The 24,179-nt window shown below is 40.2% G+C and overlaps 1 protein-coding gene across 8 annotated transcripts in view; it reads right to left on the bottom strand.

The window, feature by feature from the left end:
- Positions 1 to 2,083: 2,083 nt before the first annotated feature.
- LOC133653642 (protein Wnt-10b-like) overlaps positions 2,084 to 24,179 on the bottom strand; it is a 40,295-nt gene continuing 18,199 nt past the window's right edge. For 3 of the 8 annotated variants that reach the window (XM_062053154.1, XM_062053155.1, XM_062053157.1), the window contains 3 exons: positions 15,278 to 15,555; positions 4,075 to 4,517; positions 2,243 to 3,253 (listed from right to left, as the gene is read on the bottom strand). In XM_062053154.1, the coding sequence (XP_061909138.1) occupies positions 2,753 to 3,253; positions 4,075 to 4,517; positions 15,278 to 15,555 (1,222 nt within the window). In that variant the 3' untranslated portion in view covers positions 2,243 to 2,752. Of the gene's footprint in view, positions 2,107 to 2,242; positions 3,254 to 4,074; positions 4,518 to 15,277; positions 15,556 to 15,844; positions 16,012 to 20,497; positions 20,686 to 24,179 lie in introns of those variants that run through there. The other 5 variants (XM_062053151.1, XM_062053153.1, XR_009826756.1 and 2 more) reach the window with 4 other exon arrangements.

Here is a 24,179-nt window from a genome sequence, read left to right as displayed (position 1 = left end):
TACAAAGGCGTCATCCAAAGATGTTTGGGTTCACACATGTGCATAGTTAACCGCCATAAATCTTAAGAAGTGTCTTCATTTTATCAACCGGCCTGAGTCTACATCACAAACAGGTAGAGTCATATTGACATTTTAATTATCTGCAAAGCCAAACAGGACATAAAAGTTTTTGAAAGTGTTTTTTTTTTGTACTTTTTTTGCTCAAATTTCTGAATGAACTTCAATTTTAAACAAAAACATATATTTGTTCTAACTCAAATTTCTCAGTGACTGACATGTTTTTTTACCCTTTTTATCAGATGGTGTCATAAGATTAAATTAGCAAAATAACTCAAATTATGCAAATGTATACTAATTGACAACTGTGCCATCATTTGATCAAACAGCCTTTAAAGGGTTAAAAACAATGACATGTTTGGTACTTTGTGTTGGGCTGAAATTGAGAGAGATTTCAGAAGACAAAAAGATTACATGTATGATACTTTGTTTGGGGCTGTAATTATTTGAGAGATTTGCGCAAAGAAAGTAAAACAAATCATTTAAAATGTTTGCCATTTGAAAAATGTAAAGACTAATGTCCTGTTTGGCTTTGGGCAATTGTAGAATAACTGCCAGTGCTTTGTACACCTGTGAAATAATTGAAAAGGACAACAAGTCTGCTTGTGTCCCCTGAGGGTTAAATATGATTCCTAATCCAAGTGGCTTCTGTGACACTTGATGTGAGTCCAGATGTGTTTATCAATCCGGTGGTTGAAGGCAGAGTAGCAAAGCGGGGACCAGATGTTTGCAGCTGCACACCAGATTACGGGGTGGGGCGGATGGTGGGGAGAGCACGGCGGGTTTTGTGTGAGCTGAGAGTTTTGGCGAAGGTTACGGGGGGGTTACAGAGGGCCCGGTGCGGTGGTGGTGGTGGTGGTGGGGAGCTTTGACTTAAAGGAAGCTTTCCTCTGAAGTGTCTGCCAGCGTGCACCCCAGCAAACACAATCACAAGTCTGGTTGGTTCTGCTAGCTGAACTAATGAGGGCCTGCATGAAGAGGACAGGGGCTTTGATGTTCTGGGTAGCTGCTTCCTTGTGTTTTCTCTGCGGCTCTCCTTCCCGGGCCTTGTCCCCACATCAAAAATGAAAGGGGAGTTGAGAAGCAGATGTTTTGAGGCTTGTATTCATACAGAGTGTGCGTTATGAATCCCTTCCCCGTACCCCCGTTTGTCCTTTGCTACAGCGCGGATCTATCTCTCTATCTTTGTATCCAGCTAAACACACTAAATCGCCTCACTTTATACATATAATCATAACGTCAATCATAGCGGGCCGCTTTTATCTCCCCCGACTTCCTCTCTCTCTGCTTGCCTCTCTTTAATTTCAACCCGGTCTGGTTGTCATTACTCGGCCGCTGTCGATGTGTTCCTGGTCTGCAGCAATGAGGGGAAGAAAGTCCGTCCACCAACCTCTGTCCGACACATGGAAGAAGCAGGGACAGGAAATTCCCCGTTTCAGCAGCTCTGGGGTGAAAGGATGAAGGATGAAATGCAACGCAGAAATCCAGAACCTTATCATTCCCAACCAGTCACTGTCTCTTTCCCCCTCACTAAGCAGTCCATTCAGCCACCGGCGCTCTCATTCCTCAGGAGTCTGGAGGTATTTACCTAAGTCCATACAAACAGTACTTCATTGGCGTTAAATCCAGTGGCAGGATAGGCTTCCCGTGCAGACGTCCAAGATATTAAGGAAGATGCAGCTGTAATGTCAGACTGCTGCCGACATTAGAATTTTGCTGATCACAATTCATGTGTGCACTTTTTGTCAGTACCTGCGTGTCTTACTGCACATGGTCCATTGCCGAGGAAACAGGGTTACGGCGCCTGAGCAGCACGTTCCAGTGACTTCTATGAGCTCTGGGCAGATGATCTCTGATGCAGCAAAGTCTCTCTGCTTTCCTGATGCGACTCCTCAGTAATAAAAGTCATACTCTAAGGAAACAATATACCCTGCAGCCATTAAAAGCCCCTCTCACAGCTATAAAAAAAAAAAAGCTCTTGCCTCCAAAATCTGTGCCGCATTGAGCGCTCCCTCTTTCACACAGCGACAGGCGTGCATCAGTGCATGACTAAAAAACACGAGAGCACAGTGAAGATTTCTTAGCAAAGAGTCACACATGACATCAGCATCGTTGTCACAAGCAATCTCTTCCATGGAGTAATTGCTCAGTCACAGAATTTATTTCAAACGGATGATTTCCCGTCTTTAAATGGAAGTATACCAGTTACAAAGGTTTTGCATATGTCCTTCTAAATCTGTGAAGGAAGCAAATATCTAACTTAGTTATGTAAAAAAAGACAAGTCCCAATTTGTAGTGCTATCCAAGCCACAAGTGCTATATATACAACTATTGTAGCAGAGTTGAAGATGCTTCTAAAATGAGCCCCTTAGCCACTCGGTAATTGCATTAATACAAATAGATTTACATATATACATGTAGGCGTTAAAGTACATTGCTACTGTACAATGAGGGGAGGCAGCATTTTGCTGGGCTCTCTTTAGTGGTTTATGATTGCGACTAAAGCATCTACTCCAACACCTCTTCAATCTTTGACAATAACAGCAGCTATAAAAGGCATATACACACCTGACACTAGTGAGGAGAGAAAAGGGCCCCACATTGTCAGATATAAGGCGCAAAACAGCAGAGGGGATTAAAGGAGATTTTGAGCCCCAAAAATGTCTGTGCAGTCAGGACAGGACAGCGTGGTCATTTATTTGCACACGCTGATCCATTCCGTGATGCGACACTCCTCACACAGCACGTAGCAGCACCAGTGGAACCTGCAGTTGCAGCGTTGGCTGTGAGTTTGTTTCAGTATGTTGTGTCCTCGGCCGCAGCAAAGCGAGCCGCAGCTGTCCGTGCTGTGGCCCGTTTTGTTGCAGATCCGTCCCTGCGTGCCCAGGGAGTCTATGGACGCGTCACCGTCACAAAAGTCGGGAGACTTCTCAAAGTAGACCAACTCTCTGGATACGCTTCGACGACGGCCTCTGTTCAGTTCGCCCATTCTCCTGCGGCCGCCGTTCCCTGTTCGGGTATTGAAAACGCCGTTGTTTTTGTTCTGGGAGTTGACCAAGATGGCCGACAGGAACTTTTCCTTGAGGATCGAACCTACGAGCCGGAACTCTGGGGAAATATGCCAACATGTCTTGAACTGGCAACTCCCTGATGTGCCGTGACACTTGCACCTTCTTTTCACGTTGTCAGCCACTATCTGAGGGAAGAAAGATGGTAGAAGATCGTAGATGGTCGCCCTCAACAATGATGCACACCATATGGATACAAATATTGGGACACTTGTCCATTATAACTACAGGATCAGGGTTTTATTACAGATTTCATGCTAAAGTGAAGACTTTGGATTTTGGAGGGTGTCGGTGGGAATTAGTGTTGTCAGCTGGTCCAAAGAAGTTTGATGTCTGCGCCCTCAAGTTGGGCTGCAATGATTCATCGCTTATTTGGTTAGAAAAAGCTTTAAATTGTATTTAGTTTAATGAGTTTAATGATTAAAAAGTTCTCGAGACTGCAAGTATCGTGGCCTGTATATGTGTTTGTGTGCGTGTGTGGGTACAGCAAAGTGCTGAGAAAGATTGCTCAAAGAAGAGGAAGAAAGAGAAAAAAGGGCCCAAAGAAGATGAGAGAAGTTGTGAAAGGTTTTGCGAACACTTCAAACTGCAAAAGACAGACATCGTAGTAAAATGTTTGGACTATCAAACAGAGATGGTATTTCACAATAGCACTACATCGATGACGCAGCACATTACCAGAAAAATATCCTATATATTTAGGAGCAGCAAACAAGCAGAAACAAGATAAAAGTCTATTTTGGTCGCTCACGCCATCTTATATGTTTGACTTGCAGCATGAATGTTTTATTTAAACACGTGAGTACCAGTAAGTATTGACAGTTAGTTAGTTTTGTTATCTGTTCCCACTAAAGCATTCAAAGAAGACTTGATTGATTATTAAACTGATTAACATGTGTCCCAAGACTTATGTCAATACAATGTCCATTTCAAAACGTTAAATGCTCACCTGTCGTCCCACTCGGTTGTTATGTATCCTCATACGAGCGTGGATGTCTCTGGAAGCTCCCCGAGAGTCCAGCCACTCCCTGGAGAAACGGTCCCCAAAACGAAATTCATGGTTGCAGCCCCCCCACTCCCATGTCTCTTGCATGGAGGTCAGCTCATCCTGAAAAGGCTTGAGCCCCGCAGGGTGGTGGACAGAGTGTAGGTCAGCAGGCAGGTCATCATGGTGACCTAAGGGTAGCGAGCGTGCCATAGTCATCCCCAGTCCACCCTTCTGCAGCGTCTGCAGTTGCATCTGTGTGAGCTTCAACCGCAGCTTGTCATCGTCCTGGCGACGCTTGCCCTCGCAGCCACATCCTCGCAGCTTGCCGATGCTGCAGGCTGAGCTCACGGAGTGCGCCACACCCGCTGATAATAAGGCCATTGTGAAGGCACTCTCACGGAAACCTTGAGAAAGCAAATGCACACTGTAAGTAACGGCCTGTCCAAGCGAGTATAACCATGTGTAAAACAACCTCTACTCTGAGCCATCAAATGATGGATCCCGATTCTAGATCCAGATCAGTAGCAGACATTAATTACGTTGTCTTTGGTTCATACAATGCAAAACACAGCAAATTTCATTCAAGGTGCCATATGTAATAATTGAATGTCAAGTCATCATTAAATGGCTCTGATATGTCAAAAGGCATAAATAAATCATGTTCTTTTTGAATACCTCTATAACTGATAACAGTAGTTCAGCCTGGGATATGCTCATTTCAAAATTAGATTTACAGCCCCGAAATCTTCTTATTGTTTTCATTTTGATGCCCCGCCCTCCACCGTTTAACCAATTAGAAAGTCTGTGAGTGTGTCACATCCAGGTTGCCAGTTACGCACAGCCACCTTCGTCTGGCTACTGTCACTGGTAAAGTTACTAAACATGTCAGACCTTAGTAAATCTAAAAGGCGTTGTTACGATTCTCAACTTATTCATGACAAAGCCAGCAACAAAACAATGATTTGTATTAGGGATGCCTTTGAAAGATAGAGATGATTGAAGGCAAAGAAGATTTTTTCATCTGATGCCAAACTTGCTTATTTCCTCGATAGGTAAGTAAGGCATTTACGTTTTCTTATTAATTGTAATAAACGGAAAAGGACATTTCGTATGTAAACTATATTGTCCAATACAGTTTATGATCTTGTCTAACAAAACTAGTATGTTCGTGCAACGAATGCTTAGGAGCGAAGCACCATCATATTAGTGTAATGCACTACAGAATTTTGATTGTGATTGCAGTACCATTTCTGGCCACATTATTATACATGGCACCTTTAAAGGCCTACTGAAATGAATTTTTTTTATTTAAACGGGGATAGCAGATCTATTCTATGTGTCATACTTGATCATTTCGCGATATTGCCATATTTTTGCTGAAAGGATTTAGTATAGAACAACGACGATAAAGATTGCAACTTTTGGTATCTGATAAAAAAAAGGCTTGCACCTACCGGAAGTAGCGTGACGTAGTCAGTTGAACATATACGCAAAGTTCCCTATTGTTTACAATGATGGCCGCATGAAGTGAGAGAGATTCGGACCGAGAAAGCGACAATTTCCCCATTAATTTGAGCGAGGATGAAAGATTTGTGGATGAGTAAAGTGCAAGTGAAGGACTAGTGGGGAGTTGAAGCTATTCAGATAGGGAAGATGCTGTGAGAGCCGGGGGTGACCTGATATTCAGCTGGGAATGACTACAACAGTAAATAAACACAAGACATATATATACTCTATTAGCCACAACACAACCAGGCTTATATTTAATATGCCACAAATTAATCCTGCATAAAAACACCTGCGTGTTTGTTATGCTAGCTCCTAGCTCCTCTGCTAGCTCCTAGCTCCATAGAACACGCCAATACAATTCAAACACCTGATCAACACACACAATCACTCAGCCCAAAAGACCGTTTACCTAACCCAAGGTTCATAAAGCTTATATATTTTTTAAAAGTTACGTACGTGACGCGCACATACGGTCAAGTTATCGAATGTTTAGCAGCCAAGGCTGCATACTCACGGTACCTGATATTCAGCTGGGAATGACTACAACAGTAAATAAACACAAGACATATATATACTCTATTAGCCACAACACAACCAGGCTTATATTTAATATGCCACAAATTAATCCTGCATAAAAACACCTGCGTGTTTGTTATGCTAGCTCCTAGCTCCTCTGCTAGCTCCTAGCTCCATAGAACACGCCAATACAATTCAAACACCCGATCAACACACACAATCACTCAGCCCAAAAGACCGTTCACCTAACCCAAGGTTCATAAAGCTTATATATTTTTAAAAAGTTACGTACGTGACGCGCACGTACGGTAGGTACGTGTTATGCTAGCTCCTAGCTCCTCTGCTAGCTCCTAGCTCCATAGAACACGCCAATACAATTCAAACACATGATCAACACACACAATCACTCAGCCCAAAAGACCGTTCACCTAACCCAAGGTTCATAAAGCTTATATATTTAAAAAAAGTTACGTACATACGCAAAAAAAAGCCAAAGCTGCATACTCACAGTAGCACGTCTGCGTCTTTGTCATCCAAATCAAAGTAATCCTGGTAAGAGTCTGTGTTGTCCCAGTTCTCTACAGGCGTCTGTGTATCCAAATCAAAAGTCCTCCTGGTTAGAGTCTCTGTTATCCGAGTTCTTCCATCTTGACTGCATCTTTCGGGAATGTAAACAAAGAAGCGCCGGCTGTGTACTGTTGTGGCTGACTACGTTCGAAAAATACGTCCATTTCGCACCGACAACTTTCTTCTTTGCTTGCTTGGCTTCCTTCTCCATAATGCAATGAACATGATTGAAACAGATTCACGAACACAGATGTCCAGAATACTGTGGAATTATGAAATGAATACAGAGCTTTTTCGTATCGGCTTCAATGTGGAAGGCATACCCGTGTTCGTCGGGCTACGTCACACGCATACGTCATCCTCAGAGGCGTTTCGAACCGGAAGTTTAGCGGCAAATTTAAAATGTCACTTTATAAGTTAACCCGGCCGTATTGGCATGTGTTATAATGTTAAGATTTCATCATTGATATATAAACTATCAGACTGCGTGGTCGGTAGTAGTGGCTTTCAGTAGGCCTTTAAAAAACGCTTTTAGTTTGATTTGTGTAACGAAAACGATCCAAACCCTAATTCTACATCAGGATTCAGAACATTGTTAAAACATAATCAACTCAACAATGAACATTCAGGTCATACCAAAGCTGGACACCAGATCTTAGCCAAATGCACTAAGAACTGTTTTGAATCAAGCACTTGCACTTGGCTATACCACAGCTGCATGGAAAATGTCATCAACATGCATTCAGAAATATTCTGAGCTATGTCCAGATCCAGATCTGGATTGAGATCTCTGGTAGTTGTGAAAATAGTGACACCAGATTCCACCAAAATTATTTCATAACATTTCCGACTTAAGTCTGTATTACTAAAACAATCCATATACATGTTCTAGATCTGGATTCAGATGACATCAAACGTTAATCAGTTTATCTTCAGTTGATACCAAAGCTACACACTAACATTTTTTCAAAACACATTGGAATTACAGTATATCCATGTTAATGCTATCCAGATATGTACTCTAAACCCAGATCCAAATCCTGGTCGGATGCTAATCAATTTGTTCTTTAGCCAAACTGAATGTAAGTACTACATTTAATCAGAAGTACTTAATTTAATATGTTTTTCATTAATCTCCATGTTACAAAAACTATCCAAATTCTGGCTTTTGCATATGGATCATTGTCCAAAGTTGTTAACGGTCTTTGGGCCACACTAAAGCTGCTCATCAACCATATTTCAGACAGAAGGGCAGATGTTATTTAACTTGACCTCATTCTGATAGTTGGCACTAAATTCCATCAAGAAAATTAAGTACACTTATGCTCGCCAAGGACGTCACTAGGATTGAAAGGTAGGGGGTCATGGCTCCTAGGAGGGCGCTAAGGAATGTGTGTGAAATTCACATTGCAGAAATTTTTCACAGCACCAACATCGGTTTCATTGATTAATGATTATTTCAGAGCATTTTTAGGACCAGTTGGCTCAACCTGTTTTTCTTCTCTGTTAGACCAATGCCCTTTCCTCTCCTTGAGCTTAAAGATCATATAAAAAGCTTTAAAATCTTGACTAACTAATTGAAATTAGTTCATCAGGTGGAATTTAATCTACAAACTGGGGCTACATTTGTTCGTGAAGAAAGATGCCTGTGAATATATCCAAAAGGAAATGAGTTATGTAACATCCAAACACATTTAGTTTCATAATTCAAAAACTAATGTTCACTGATGTCCATTATTGCCTGGCAATAATTGATTAGATCTACAGCACTGTACTGATATTGTGTCAAAATACAAGACATGTGAATTACTACTGTATGGACAGCTGCTCCAGTATATTCAGACGCTAACCACATTTGTACAGTACTTATTTACAAAGTACAGTTGACATTTACACCTGGATATTTTTTTACTTATGATTTGTGTACAGTGACAAGGTACACTGCGCCTGCCTGGTTTTTCAACATAATATGTACTGTACATACATTAGATCAGGGGTCCCCAAGCTTTTTGACTAGGGGGCCGCATTGGGTTAAAACAATTTGGCCGGGGGCCGGGCTGTATATATATATATCTATATATATATATATATATAGATATATATCTATATCTATATATATATATCTATATATAGATATATATATAGATATATATATATATCTATATATATATATATATATATATATATATATATATATAGATATATATATCTATCTATCTATATATCTATATATATATATATATATATCTATATATATATCTATATATAGATATATATATATTTATATATATATATATATATATATATAGATATGTATAGATATATATATATATATATATATAATATTATATATATATGTATATAATATATTTTATATATATATATATATATATATACATATATATAGATATAGATATATATATAATATATATATATATATATATATATATATATATATATATATATATATATATATATATATATATATATATATATATATAGATATATATATATAGATATATATATATATAGATATATATATATATTAGATATATATAGCACACTTTCCGTGCGCGCAATGATGTCACGTTATCGATGAGAAAATGCATTTTTAGACAATATGATTTGCCTGAACAGCTAGGAGACACCGTGAGTAGCAAGCGGTACAAAGTGGATAAGAAAAGACAGAAAAACATATTTTTTTATTTGTATTTTTTTTTTATACTTGGGACTTCCTGCAGGCCTGATTTTGGACGCTGGCGGACCAGAACCGGCCCGCGGGCCATAGTTTGGGGACCCCTGCATTAGATACAGGGATACGTGGACTTACTAGTGTTTTGAGGTACCAGCTGTCTGTCGGTTAATTGTTATGCTATAAACTGAGAGCAAAGATTTGAGTTACACGCATCCCCGTCTTCATTTGGCGCAGCCATTGTCACAGTGAACCCCGTAAGATCCGCCCAAAACATTCGGGCTTACACGCTAGCATTAGCTTATACTGTAGCTAGAGATTGCCATAACTTTGTTTTCCAAACATGGGAAGGAAGAAAGTGAGTGTGAAGGAAAGTGCAGAAACGAAGTGGATGATATCCATTGAATTAAAAAAAGAAGAGCGTATCACAAATTTGGTGAAATCATTTCAGCGTATCAGTGCTCGTCTGCACCATACAGTAGCAGAATGATTTTAACGCCAGCCAAGAATGTTAAGATAATTACAAACTGGCAGACATTTATCTAGGAAAATATGGGAAAGCTGTCGATAGTGTGTTTGATGGAGAAGCTGGAAGGAGATACCATATAAATTCACTCTCCAAGGTAAATCCTGTACAAAATGTTTATTTTACTTCATGAAAGTTGTTAGTAGTACATTATATTGTATTGTTTTTCATACAATTTTTCTTATCTAAAAGTTTTTCTTTCTTTAAAAGGCATGTTACATGTTAAAATCATGCTGTTTTCGGTGGGTGGGGGGCAGGCAAGTATTTGAATTGATTTAAGATATAACTGTTTTGAGTAATGAGCTTGGTCACAGAAATAATTTAACTCATAAGTTGAAGTACTGTATTCTGGATTTTGAACGTTTTTTATATTAATACTTATTATTGCTTGCTGTTGTTTACTTTGGTAATGTGAAACTTTATTTCTCTATTGTGCCTCTAATAAAGACATATTGGGATAGGCTCCAGCATCCCCTGCGACCCCGAGAGGGACAAGCGATAGAAAATGGATGGATGTATTCTATTGTAGGTTGCTCACTTGTTAATGCTAGCTAGAGTTTTCTACATTATGTTTAACTTAACTGTAAAGTGATGTTAAAATAACCAACTACTACTGATCTTCCCTTTTAATAAGCATAAACATAGTTTAAAGTTGCACAATGAACGATCATTGACATCAACTTGATCCAGATTGCCACCTCTATAATTATTTTAATCAAATAATATTGATTTGGAGGGCTATTATTATTCATTTTAATGTATTTTACACATATTCTTGCTGGTTCTGTGCAAACGTATATGTAATGTAATTATATGTCATTTCTTCAACCTATTGTTGAACTTGTACGTGCTGCCACTAGGTCAGCTAATATGAAGCTTCAATGTGTTCTTCCACAACAATGCATACGACACTCAGATCTAAGTGTCACTGATGGCCTGTTGATTCACTTTGTCACTGCATCGAACAGATCAGTGTGTGAATACAAAACAATTTTCTTCAGCTAAACTCAGACACAACTGAAATCATTGTCTTTGGCCCACAGAAGCAAAGAGAAACTATTATTAGTCACCTTGAGACCTTCTCATTGAAACCGAAATATCAAATTAGAAATCTAGTGGTAATAATGGACTCAGACTTGAACTTCAGCAGCAAAATTAAGTCGATAACATCAACATCTTTTTAACACCTGAAAAAAGATTATAAAAATGGGACCCATAACCTCCCTGCTTGGCACTCAGCAACAAAGGGTTGGAGTTGGGGGTTAAATCACCAAAATGATTCCCGGGCGCGGCGCCGCTGCTGCCCACTGCTCCCCAAGGGGATGGGACAAATGCAGAGGACAAATTTCGCCACATCTAGTGTGTGTGTGACAATCATTGGTACTTTAATCTTAATCTTAATATTGCCAAAATCAGAGGAATAATGTCAAAAGCAAACTTAGAAAGACTAAACCATGCCTTTGTCTCCAGCAGGTTCGACTACTGTAATGGCCTTCTCACTGGGCTCTCTCAGCGAGTCGTAAAGCAGCGGTAGTACATACAGAATGCTGCTGCTCGTGTCCTGACTAGAACCAGGAAATACAACCAAATTAGTCCAGTGCTTAAGTCACTGCACTGCCTTGCTGTTTCTGAGAGAATAGACTTTATACCAGCTCTCCTTGTGTACAGGTATTTTCATGGTCTTGTGCCAAAGTACATCTCTGACCTGTTAGGACCATATGAACCATTTCGACCTCTGAGAACATCAGTGAGTGGCCTCCTGCTGGTGCCCAGAGTCTGCACCAAACATACTTAAACTGAGTTTCAGTTTTATGATCCTAAAATCTGGAAGAGTCTTCCTGAAAATGTGAGACAGGCCTCAACATTGGCAATGTTCAAATCCAAGCTGAAAACACGTTTATTTTATTGTGTATATGACAACTAAAAGTATTTTATCTACAGTATTTGAATGATTTTAATGATTGTTTTTATGATGATATTATATTTTATTTGTGCCTTCTTTTAATGTTCTGCAAAGCAATTTGATTTGCCTTGTGTACGAAAATGGCCTTGCCTTATCTAATTATTGGGGGGCTGGGAACATTTTTAGGGGCATGGGGAGGGAGGGGCTGAAGATACTTTAGAATTGCTGGGTTGCAATCAGGTGACTTAGAGGGACTTCCGGGTTTCAGGTGATGGTCTAGTGTCCCATTAGGCTACTGTTTATTTGCATTCGTGCAGATTTTGGCGTATTTTGAAATATTTGGAGGCAAATCATGAAAAAATATCTAAAATGGGATATAGTGGATTTATACACTCAAAAGAAAAATTATTTTTTTAAAATGTAAACTATTCATCGTCACCAAGACATTACTGCCCGCTATACCCTCACATACCAAAGACTATAAAAATGGGACCCATTACCTCCCTGCTTGGCACTCAGCATCAAGGGTTGGAATTGGGGGTTAAATCACCAAAAATGATTCCCGGGCGCGGCTACGCTGCTGCCCACTGCTCCCCTCACCTCCCAAGGGGTGATCAAGGGGATGGGTCAAATGCAGAGGACAAATTTCACCACACCTAGTGTGTGTGTGTGACAATCATTGGTACTTTAACTTTAACTTTAACTTAATTTGACACACATGGATTTAGAGAAGAAAAGATTGGAAACACATCATGTCTTTACATCTGGAGGGGTCCATAAATTAAGCATTAATTGGTGAAAGACAACGTTGGATTTATTCGTGCATCAATATAACGTACTTGATTGGCATAACGAGTGCCGTGCCGCTGTGATTGTGACGCTAATGAGAAAAAGGATACGCTTTTTGCAGTTAATTTCCTGCTACAAATATTAGTTTCATCTACAATTCATGTCTGTAATTGTTTTTATGGTGTGAAGTTCATATTTTGTCTCATTATTTAGCTATAATGTTCCTGTTCAGCAATGTTTGCTAACCTACGAGAGATCTATTCATCAAGTTTAGTAATACTATCAAGGATATTTTCTTGATGCTAACAAATAGCACCAAAGACGCTATAATGTGGTCATTTGTGTGGAATAAAGCACTTGGCTTTCCTGCACAACAACATAAGCTTTTAGTTTCTGTTATTAAAATAAACAAAGAAAATACAGTGGATTGGACCACTATATCACTATATTTATTCTTAGGACTTAACATTACTTTAATTTATTTGCACAAGCAGGTCTTTGTAGTTATCTTTACGCACAGCAACCACAAACAAACACAGACTAATGTGATCTATTGTCATTTTCTACATTTAATTGCTTGTTGTTGTTGTTTAACATTAATCTGCTACCAAACACTACTAATATTGTAGAGAACAAACTCGATTGCATCACAGAAAGTTTAGCAAACAAACATTTTACAAAGTGATCGCTGCAGACACAAGCGGTCCGATTGTATTCCACAAGATGATAAAAGTGATATTTTTGGGAGCCATTTCTTTTTACGCACTTTCATTTTCCCCTGACTTTATTACCTTTATGAACCACTTCTTTCGGGATTCTATGAAAGCTCTTTCCTATCTCTCTATTTGAAAGACTGGAACACCCAACAACAGAACATCAATATGGTATTTTCTGCTCAAACTCTACACTCACTTTCACTTGTTTAAACGCCACGCTCAAGCTGCTTGACCATCATATGAATTGAGCCATGAAGAAGAAAAACGGACGTAACGCATACTTGCCAACCTTGAGACCTCCGAATTCGGGAGATTGGGGGGGTGGGCTGGGACCGGGGGAGGGCGAGCCCGGGGGGCGGGGTTAAGGGGGACGAGTATATTTATAGCTAGAATTCACTGAAATTAAAGTATTTCCTATTTATATATATATATATATATATATATATATATAGTACAGTAAACAGTAATAAAAACACAGTTGTTCTACTAACTACTGTACTTGCTGCTTACTTAAAAATAAAATAACACCTACCTTTCACTATTTGAGTAGCTTTTGTTCTGCCATTTGAGTACTGGCGAGCGATCTCTGAATCCGGGAACATATCCTTCACGGATTTGTTGAAAACATCCGCAAATGAGAACGGAATGCTGCTTGCAAGGTGGCCCATAATACTGCGTTGCCGCCGCCTTGTGCTTAGCTTCTCTGACCGTTCATGAGTGACTATATCCATTCGACCACCGTGTTATGGGTTATAGATAAACCTATGGATAACAGAGACATATATAATAGTCTCCTTTTCAGGTGAGAGGACGCTAAAGGCAGTGCCTTTAAGGCACTCCCCCAATATTGTTTGTCCGGCTGGAAATTGTGGATATTACAACTTGCCGTAGCTTTGAAGCAATGCATGATGGGAATCCGGATGTTGTGTGTCAGTGTATTAACGTGCCGGCTGGAATAAACACACACTGAGAAATAGCTCCGTGCCTGCCTACTTTATGGGTTATAGATAAACCTATGGATAACGGAGACATATATAATAGTCTCCTTTTCAGGTGAGAGACGACGCTAAAGGCAGTGCCTTTAAGGCACACCCCCAATATAGTTGTCTGGCTGGAAATTGGGAGATTTTTGGGAGAATGGTTGTCCCAGGATATTTTCGGGAGAGGCACTAAAATTCGGGAGTCTCCCGGAAAATTCGGGAGGGTTGGCAAGTATGACGTAACGTCATATGCAACCCAGCAATGGACATAATGATATCCATGATGTTTGACTTACAAAAACAATCCAGATTCTTACAGTATACTAAAAACTAATTTTAGTTGGGCTTGTTACACAAAACACAAAAGCGACCCAGATTTATATTTCAGATCTGAATTCAGGTGACGTTCATTAGTTCAGTCAACTTCTTGGGTCATTCCGAAGCGACCCACCAAAACCAATTTAAAACATTTCAATTGTCTTTTGAGATCCATGAACTGGATCTGGATTAAGATTCTGGTTTAAAGTAATCAACTTATTTGGGTCGTACCAAATGTAATTAGAATTGGAGGGACATGGGGTAGAAAATGAATGGATGGATGGTTCAGAACTCTTTGAGTTATGTCCATATTAACATCAATCCAAATTCTGGATCTGGAGTTGCATCAAGGTAATATTATGTCAGACCCACTCGACGTCCATTGCTTTCGGTCTCCCCTAGAGGGGGAGGGGGGTTACCCACATATGCGGTCCTCTCCAAGGTTTCTCATAGTCATTCACATTGACGTCCCACTGGGGTGAGTTTTCCTTGCCCGTATGTGGGCTCTGTACCGAGGATGTCGTTGTGGCTTGTACAGCCCTTTGAGACACTTGTGATTTAGGGCTATATAAATAAACATTGATTGATTGATTGAAGGTGTTTTACCACTAACGCCAAAGTTCTCCCCTCCCCCTCAGCACGCCTCACCCCTGGCTTCCTCACCCCTCTTGAGGATGTCGCTGTGATGCAGCAGCCTGCCCAAGGTCTCCAGGGACGAGCAGTTCCAGCGCTGGTCCCTGAGCTGATGCTGGCACTCGTGGATGGCCACCTGGATCCCCTGCAGGGCCGAGGCCGTCACGTCAGGTCTGCGCACGCACATTCTCATCTGACGCTTGCTGAGGCCTGCCAGGCGCAGGCACACGGAGTTGGGGGTTAGCACTGGATCTCCTGCCACCTTCAGGCTGAGGATGTCATTACACAGCACCCTGCAGGGAGGCAGTGCAGAGATACTGATTAAAAAACACGTTTTTTTAATTGTTAAGAAATTCACTTCTTTTATAGCCATTTTTGTTTTTTTGTTTTTACTATATGAAGAACTATCTCGTATATCAAAACACATATAAAGTAGTAAATTGAATATAAATGTAACCCAATAACATTACTACATAAAATAGATAAAAATGCAATCAAAAGTAAAAATCCATGAAAAATCTGCCTTGCAGTTTTTTCCGTCTATGTTTGAATCTGCACGTTTAACGGCTCAAGTGCACTTACGTTAACGCAGGTAATAATAATAATGCTGTCGCCAAAATCGGGCACCTTTCCAAGCGGAGTTTGTTTGATAATTCCATTTTCTTCTGTCGCGTCGTGACATTAAAACACCAGTAAAGATGTCCCCGTCTGCTATGGAGAATTGTACCTTAGAAGATGTTAGAGGGTTATTATCCATGCACCGCCAAAGGAGCGGAGAGTGAAGACAAGAGGACGAGAGGAGCCCTGAAGTTTACAGGAGGAGGAGGAGGAGGAGCGGGGGGGTTGAGGAGGAGGCCCCACAGGCGGCTGTTTGCAAAATATTGGCCACAATTAAAGTTGGATTGTCTGTTTATTATGTTTGTTTGTTTTTATAGCACACAGCTCTGTAACAAACAATGCCAGCAGTTGTCTATGGTAACGAACAATCTTAGATATGAAAACAACTACCTAATAGTTTTTGAAAAAAAAGGTGTTAATTATACAAATGTTTGGTAATGAAAACGAATGAATAGTTGATGAAATATAATTTAATATCTAATATTAAATATAATATAACATAATTTCCAAAACCTTGTTAAGTAAGCCCTATGTGTTTTATGAAACAAATTCAAGAGTCAATATTTACCCAGGGTAAGCCTAATAATCAATAATTGATTGAATAACTTACTCAGTAATAATTTATGTATTATTTATTCTAAAAAATATATTTTATTTAGTCTACTAATTATATTGTTATTTATTATATTCTATCACTAGTAGTTGTTTATTCTATTTTATGTTTTCCTCTTTTCTAGTGCTTTCAAGAGTGTTCTTTTTTCCCCTTGCCTTTTTACTGAGCTTTTGTGATGAAAAAAAAAATCCCTTGGGGATCTCAGTCTATCCATCCATGCATTTCCTACCGCTTGTCCCTTTCGGGGTGGCGGGGGTGCTGGAGCCCATCCCAACTGCACTCGGGACGTAGGCGGGACACACTCTGGACAAGTCGCCACCTCATCACAGAGCCGACATAGTCTATTGTCCAGGATTGAGTGTTGATTAATCATGTCATGTTGCAAATGTTTTTTTTTTTGGAATCAATCAATTAGCAGTTGGAGTCCACATGAAGGTGAGGATTCATTTGTTGAATATGTTTTATACAAAGTGGAAAAGAGGTTGTATCCACTGCAGTTATGTAATATACAGTAAATAAGTTGTTTGACATGGCCGACATAAGTCAGCCTCATGTTTGCAAGCATGCGGACGCATTACTTTTTTTTTACACATTTCTTTCTTCTGGAGGTCAATTTCTGGTATGTTGTACTTAATCTCTCCATATAGAACTTTTTCTTTTTTTGAAGTTATAGAGTGCCAAAATAATCTCTCTGTGCCATATATAAGGACGGACTAATAGAAACACTGCACAATACAAAATGTACCATTTGAAAATGTATGAATTGTCGATGTGTTTTTGTGCTATGATGTCACACTGTTATACACATCAGTCAGTCTGTGGTTTCAGCAATATTTTCTCAAGGGACAATACTATAGAAATTGAACTTAAACATAAATTAAAAGTAGTCAGTGCACAGCAGTTCTGCCTGCATGGCCACTCAATCACCTTTAACTTCCCCACCAAGGCACCTGTCATCTTGGAAGTGTGTTCAGGCTCGTTATTATGTTGGAATCAAACGTTTCCCTCAATGAGCCGCAGCTGCAGCACCAGCAACAGCCTCGCACCACCATGCTTGACTTGTAAGACGCTATTACTTGTGTGTGCCAACTATCTAGACTATAATGTCTCATGTATGTTGACTCTTTCAGTTGACTCAATCTATTGCAGGGATATTCAACTAAATTGTTCTGGGGGCTACACATTTCCATGAAGCTAAGGACTGGGGGCCAGACTTCTCTTTTCAATATTGTCTCATTTTGTATATTTTCTGAGAACCATGATTTGGGCCGATTTATTTTGTCAGAGTTACAGGACCGCTCTGCAAAGATCATCTCTGACAGCATTCTAGTGTTTTTAAGAATCTGCTGCAAAAATCTGAGTCTCTCACAAATTTTTTTAACTGACCTGTGGGCCAACTGATGGAAAAAGAGAGGACCTAAAATGGAACCTTAAGGAACACCGCAATGGTAGTGTAATTAAAGAAGTTGAACTACAGACTGCATAAGTAAACACGCTACAGCAACACCTCAGTTACATAAATCACATAACAAAAAAAATGTAAGGGCCAAAAAGGAGAGGACTTAAAGGGGTGCCCTGAGGAATGTCTCCTGAATTTGGACCCCAGTGTTCTATGTTTGCTGGCAAAGTTAAAATGTCAATACAAGGCTCTGCCAATGTGTTTACAGTGGTCCGAGTCCCTCTAGACAACAGAAGCATTCTATATTGTTTTTAAGATTTTGCTACCAAAATGTGTGTCTCCCAAGTTTTGAACTGAACTCGGGGGCCGGTATGGTGTCATTCCCAGGCCGGATTTGGCCCCTGGGCCGCCAGTTGAAAGCACTGAAATACAAACTGTACACTGACTACTGTAAGTATATCCAAGTTAATTTTTGATTGAGACGATTTACCGCAATAACAATGCTGGCTAAAATTCACCTTTGAAACATACTGTATATACTGTAAGTCAAACTGGAATCAGTCAATCATAAGATACATCAATATCTTCTGTTACTCATTTTTGCATGATGAGTTATGTAAATTGGCATACAAGCACACTGTTAACAGTCAGGAGCTCTGCTTGTATAAAATGAACAGTATAGATTGTGGTAACGTCCAGCAATGTATTTATATTATAAGGATTTGATTTGAATTGAGCTAAATTAGAAGTGAAACAAAATTAAGCAAACACTGACGGCATATATTATATTTCATACCGAGGTATATTGCTCTGAGTCGTCCCATCTCTTTTCTCCTTTCTGTGGGACCATGCGTAAAAGTGGAGACGAACTTTTACGCACAAGCTTCACGAAGGCACTGACGTCTGCTTTTGCAAAATGTTGAAGACAATCATCAATTACAACTTTTTTAAGGCCCAGAACGAACCCATGTGAGTACTTTGTTGATGAAAGCGTGAAGAAGATGGATGAATGAGAGGGGGTTAGATATGCCACTGTACGAGAGGGAGGCAGCAGCAGGCAAGCGGCTCCTCACAGACAATACACCCCGATGCGCCCCCCCCCCCCTAATACCGCCAACCACCTCCATCAGAGCGACAACTTCACTTTGTCATCCCAAAGTCTTTATTTCAGAGAATGTATACATTAGGGGGATAATAAAGTTCCATAGGATTCATTCAAACTTGGCTGCGATGCATAATGAGCTGTCATCTAGAAGGAGCGCAGGTGCATGCAGCTGCAGGAATGTACCAGCTAGGTGACACGCACCAAAACAAGTGAGCCTATAAAAAAGCCGTGAACGCACACTTTGGTATAAAATGAAGTTTAACCCCCCCTGAACACGGCAAGCATAGTGACACCAATTCATCTAATCTCCTTCCATTCCCTAAGCTGCAGCAATGAAAAGTGCATTAGCATTCTGCCTTGGCGTGTATATCTAAGTGGCTTAAAAAGTGATTTGAAGTTGATTTGTATATAAAAGGCTCCCCCCTTTATCCGGATTGGAGCTAATCTGCTCGGTGTCACATGACTGCTCAAGGAAGCCCCGTTTGAGCACCTTCATATAGGCCGCACTATATGGAGGCTGACTGTCATTAAATCCTCTTTACAAAAGCCCACTTCCTTTTTTTTTACTGTCACCACTAATATGGAAGTATGCAAATCGGGCAGATAAGTGTCACACACTAAGAAGAAGAAGTTACAGAGATGCTCCAAAGTGCACGCATGCATCAAGGGAGGTCTGCAATAAGCCAAATGTCCTCTCTTGTTGCTGCAGGTCCATCACATCAAACATGTGATTGGACACACTGTATTTATACAAACAAAGTTCGGTTGCGCACATGCACAGAGAGAGCATGTATTAATGTTGAAGAGAGGAGGAGATGCGGTAAAGGAGTTGGCGAATCCAACCACTGGGTTTAAAATTGCCATTTTTTTCTAGATGTCTCATATTGAGCTGTAACATCTGCAGCAGGACATCACATTCCCTGCAAGACTGATATATGCATGGAGATGGCAAAACATTCCCAGCGTGGACTGAATGCCGACCGTGAGATTCCGCAAATAATATGGGCAATATACCAGGGATTGCCCCCATTACCCCCTCCCTACCCCCACCTCGCTCTCTTTTCTGCACAGTTGTGTTTCCTTATTCATTGTGCGCCCTATGAAGCGCATTAACTATCCCTCCCTCCAATCCTATTGAAAAGGCTCCGAGGAAGAGAGAGAAGGGGAAAAAAAGACAGAGGGAGATGTGAGCAGCAAATCCCTTTTTTATTCCCCCTCGTAGCACTCAATAAGAGAAGAATGTGTTGCCTATCTGGTGTCACCACGGAGGGGATCAAGTCTGCGGGACTGTCCCACGCGTTCCACGCACCGTGCAGAGCATCACTCAGAGGGACACACTGAGGACTGCAGCATCCTTTGCGTGCGTGGACTCTTCATCCTTCTTCCATCCATTCAAGTTATAGGGGACCGGTGAGTATATGTGCATGTACCTTGCTGCAAGATGATTTATCATGTCTTTGTAATAATAAACACATTCTGCAAAATGAAGAGTGATTGAACCTTTTTTTTTCTCCTGCCGCAAGGTGCATGATCAATAACCGGGCGAGATGAGGAGTTTGGCGCTTCTGCTGGGTGTGAAAGCCGCATGCATCCTCCTGGTGTCGTCGCTCTCTGGCACCGGGGCCGTCAACAACAGTGGCCGCTGGTGGTGAGTGCACGTCCCCCATCAGCTGTGCATGCTCTGCATCCTAGAGAGAAGTTATTTCACGCTGACTGCAACATAGTTTCATTGCAGGCTCCAAGACATAATGTGTTAGTTTTGGCTCTAGTCACTTTAAACAAGAAGCAACCACACGAGCTTCTCTTTCCAAACTATGTGCATTAATGGACACTGCAGATCAATTACCTTGACAATTGTTTCCTTTTTAGCCCGTTTTTTTTCCCTCACAATTTTTGTCAAGACACTAAAATATGGACTACATCAGATCCGAATTCATTTAATTACCGAATTAAATCCCACAATCTCAACAAGGCTCATTAATTAAATAGTGTCCAAAAGTGCACAAAATAGCATTGAAAGAAACATATAGATAGATAGATAGTACTTTATTGATCCCTTCACGAGAGTTGCCCCAGGAACTCTCCAGTGTACAGAATTGAGATCGAATTAAAAAAGTAAAAAGTAAATAATAGGGGTATAAATGGAAATAAAACAGAAAATATTACAATAAGAATAAAAATAAAAAGCAACAATAAGAATACAAATATAACAGTAAAAATAAGGATATAACAAGAGAAACTAGGCAGTATAGTGACCATGTTATGAAAATGTATTGCACTGATAATTTTTTGTTGTATAAACCATGTAATGTTGTTACATTACATGGTTTATGTTTTTTTCAGGCTAGTTGTTTTTAGGACATTATATTTAATAAAATAATTATTATAATTAGACAAACTTTATTGATCCACAAGATTAAAATATGATCACAATTACAAGAAGAAAAAATGATCAAAAGAACACTTTAAAAAACACACTAACAATATCTAATACCAACCATGCAAACAACGATAGAATAAAATGAGAAAATGATGTGTATGACATCTTTTTAATATATTCAATAAGAATCAATTGTGTTCGAAATAAATAGGTGATCTAAAATTGATTAGACTTTAGAATAAAATAAATTAAACAAGTAATTAACTTAATTACGAAAATAATGGAATAATTAATTAACCAATTTAATAAATTAGTCAAAAATAATTCAATGTGCATAGTTTTCTGAAATTACAAGCCTTAAAACCCGTTTCCAGTTAATAAAACATCCAAAAAGGATTGTAGCAATTATTAATACAACTCAGCTCTGCCCTCAGCTGGTCATTGATAAAAAAGAGACAACTATTACACAGTAGATCACGTTCTGTTGACCTCAAAGTATATATTTAAAAAAAAAAGCATGATCAGGTATACTTAAAAATTAAAAACACGAGGTCTAACCCAAAGGTGTTCGAAGGACGCACATTTTGCACCCTTCTTCCCCCATTTTAATTAAATACATGCTTTATGAGAATATTACATATAGGGGTTAAACCCGCATTGAAAAGAGGAAAATTGTAAAAGAAAAGTTGAAATGTTACAAAACATCATACTGATACTTGAAAACTATTTGTCAAAAAATAACGAGTTAACTCATGTGATTATAATCACAAAAAATATAGCATTAATCATTAACACACTTTGATTAATCGTGCTTTTTTTTTTGACCGTACAAGCTCTTTTACCTTACACGCTATATGGACAGTGATCAGATCACTGCATACGTCAGTAGAGAAACGATAGGGGACTTCGACTGATGTGCTCGCTGGCAAATTTCACTCCGAATTCCAGCCTGAAAGTACTTTAGATAAAACTGTTACCATGTTTTGTGCCATAAATGACATGTATTCAAGTAAAATGTTTAAAAACTTTTCTGGATGACATTCAATACAATTGCATTTTATTACAAATAGTATTTTTTAAGCACATTTTAATTATGCTAGCGAGTAATCACCTGTGATTAATCATGAATAATCCAACAAAATACGATTAATCTGATTTAAAAAAAATAAATCATTTATCAGCCTTAATATAGGTATATATTTAACATATACACTTTATTGTTTTTTGAGTGTTTGATGGACAAAATATGTAAAATATCAAAGCGGCCCCTGTAGCTGCATCCTTCCAGTTGTTGATAAACGTTTGGACTCCTTCAGTCTAACAATCAGGGCAAGGTAGAAAAATAGGATTGTCCAAAGTGTCTTGGTAAGATTAGTCTAGTAAATAAAGAGGTGTGTCCAAAAACTTTTGCCCATACAATGTATCTGAAATATTGGAAAAAGAGTAAAAACAATACATATTTTTGTTGTTGACATGCACAGTCCAACATTTGGAACTTGTGTGCATTTTCCCTAAAGCAACTCTTGCTGTTATTTCTCCTTCGCCATAGGGGAGTTGTCAACGTGGCCTCCTCATCCAACCTTCTTACCAATTCCAAGAATGTGCAATTGGTCCTGGACCCGAGCCTGGCCCTGTTGAGTCGACGCCAGCGTCGGCTGATTCGGCAGAATCCTGGCATCTTGCACGCCATCACTGCTGGACTGCACACGGCCATAAAGGAGTGCAAGTGGCAGTTCCGCAACCGCCGCTGGAACTGCCCGACCACCCACAGCCCGGCCGTATTTGGCAAAATTGTCAACCGTGGTAAGTCCCTCTCGTTTCTTGATCTTGGGATGAATCCAAATTGTTTGTTTATATGAAAATACCCGTTTTGTTAAGCATGTTATGGGTAATATGGGATGATGGTGGACAAGTGGTGTGCAACAAGGCCTCCGTTTCAGTCTGTTCTCTCTTGCTTGGGGTTGTGATGTAGGTTCTGACGGCAAGTCTTGCTTTCTTCAGGCTGCAGGGAGACAGCCTTTGTGTTTGCCATCACCAGCGCAGGCGTGACCCACGCGGTGGCTCGCTCCTGCTCAGAAGGTGCCATAGAATCGTGCACTTGCGATTACCGCCGCAGAGGTTTAGGGGGCCCCGACTGGCACTGGGGAGGCTGCAGCGACAATGTGGACTTTGGGAGGGTTTTTAGCCGTGAGTTTGTGGATTCCAGCGAGAGAGGACGAGATCTGCGCTACCTCACCAATGTGCACAATAACGAGGCGGGAAGAATGGTATGGAATGTCTTTTTCTTGGGAACTACTTGATTAGTGATTGTGGTCTCCTCTCTGTGCAGATGGTGTCCTCAGAGATGCGTCAGGAGTGCAAGTGTCACGGCATGTCAGGCTCCTGCACCGTCCGCACTTGTTGGATGCGCCTTCCAAGCTTCCGCACCATCGGGGACTTCCTAAAGGACCGCTTCGATGGCGCATCCCGAGTCGTTTACGCAAACAAGGGTAGCAACCGTGCCTCGCACCGAGCAGACCCTCGCCACTTGGAACCGGAAAACCCTGCTCATAAACCCCCTTCCGCTATGGACTTGGTCTACTTTGAGAAATCACCAAACTTCTGCTCCTACAATGGCAAAACTGGCACTGTGGGAACTTCTGGTAGAGCGTGCAACAGCTCTTCTCCAGGTCTTGATGGATGCGAGCTGCTCTGCTGCGGGCGCGGGTTTAAGACCCAGGCCGAGAGCATCACGGAGCGGTGCAACTGTACATTCCACTGGTGCTGTCATGTCAGCTGTTTGAACTGCACCAGTACTCGAAC

The sequence above is a fragment of the Entelurus aequoreus genome, linkage group LG07 (genome assembly GCF_033978785.1).
Source record: "Entelurus aequoreus isolate RoL-2023_Sb linkage group LG07, RoL_Eaeq_v1.1, whole genome shotgun sequence".
NCBI lineage: Eukaryota > Metazoa > Chordata > Actinopteri > Syngnathiformes > Syngnathidae > Entelurus > Entelurus aequoreus.
Note: the sequence above shows the minus strand (reverse complement) of the source record. Positions and strands in the feature narration are given on the sequence as shown.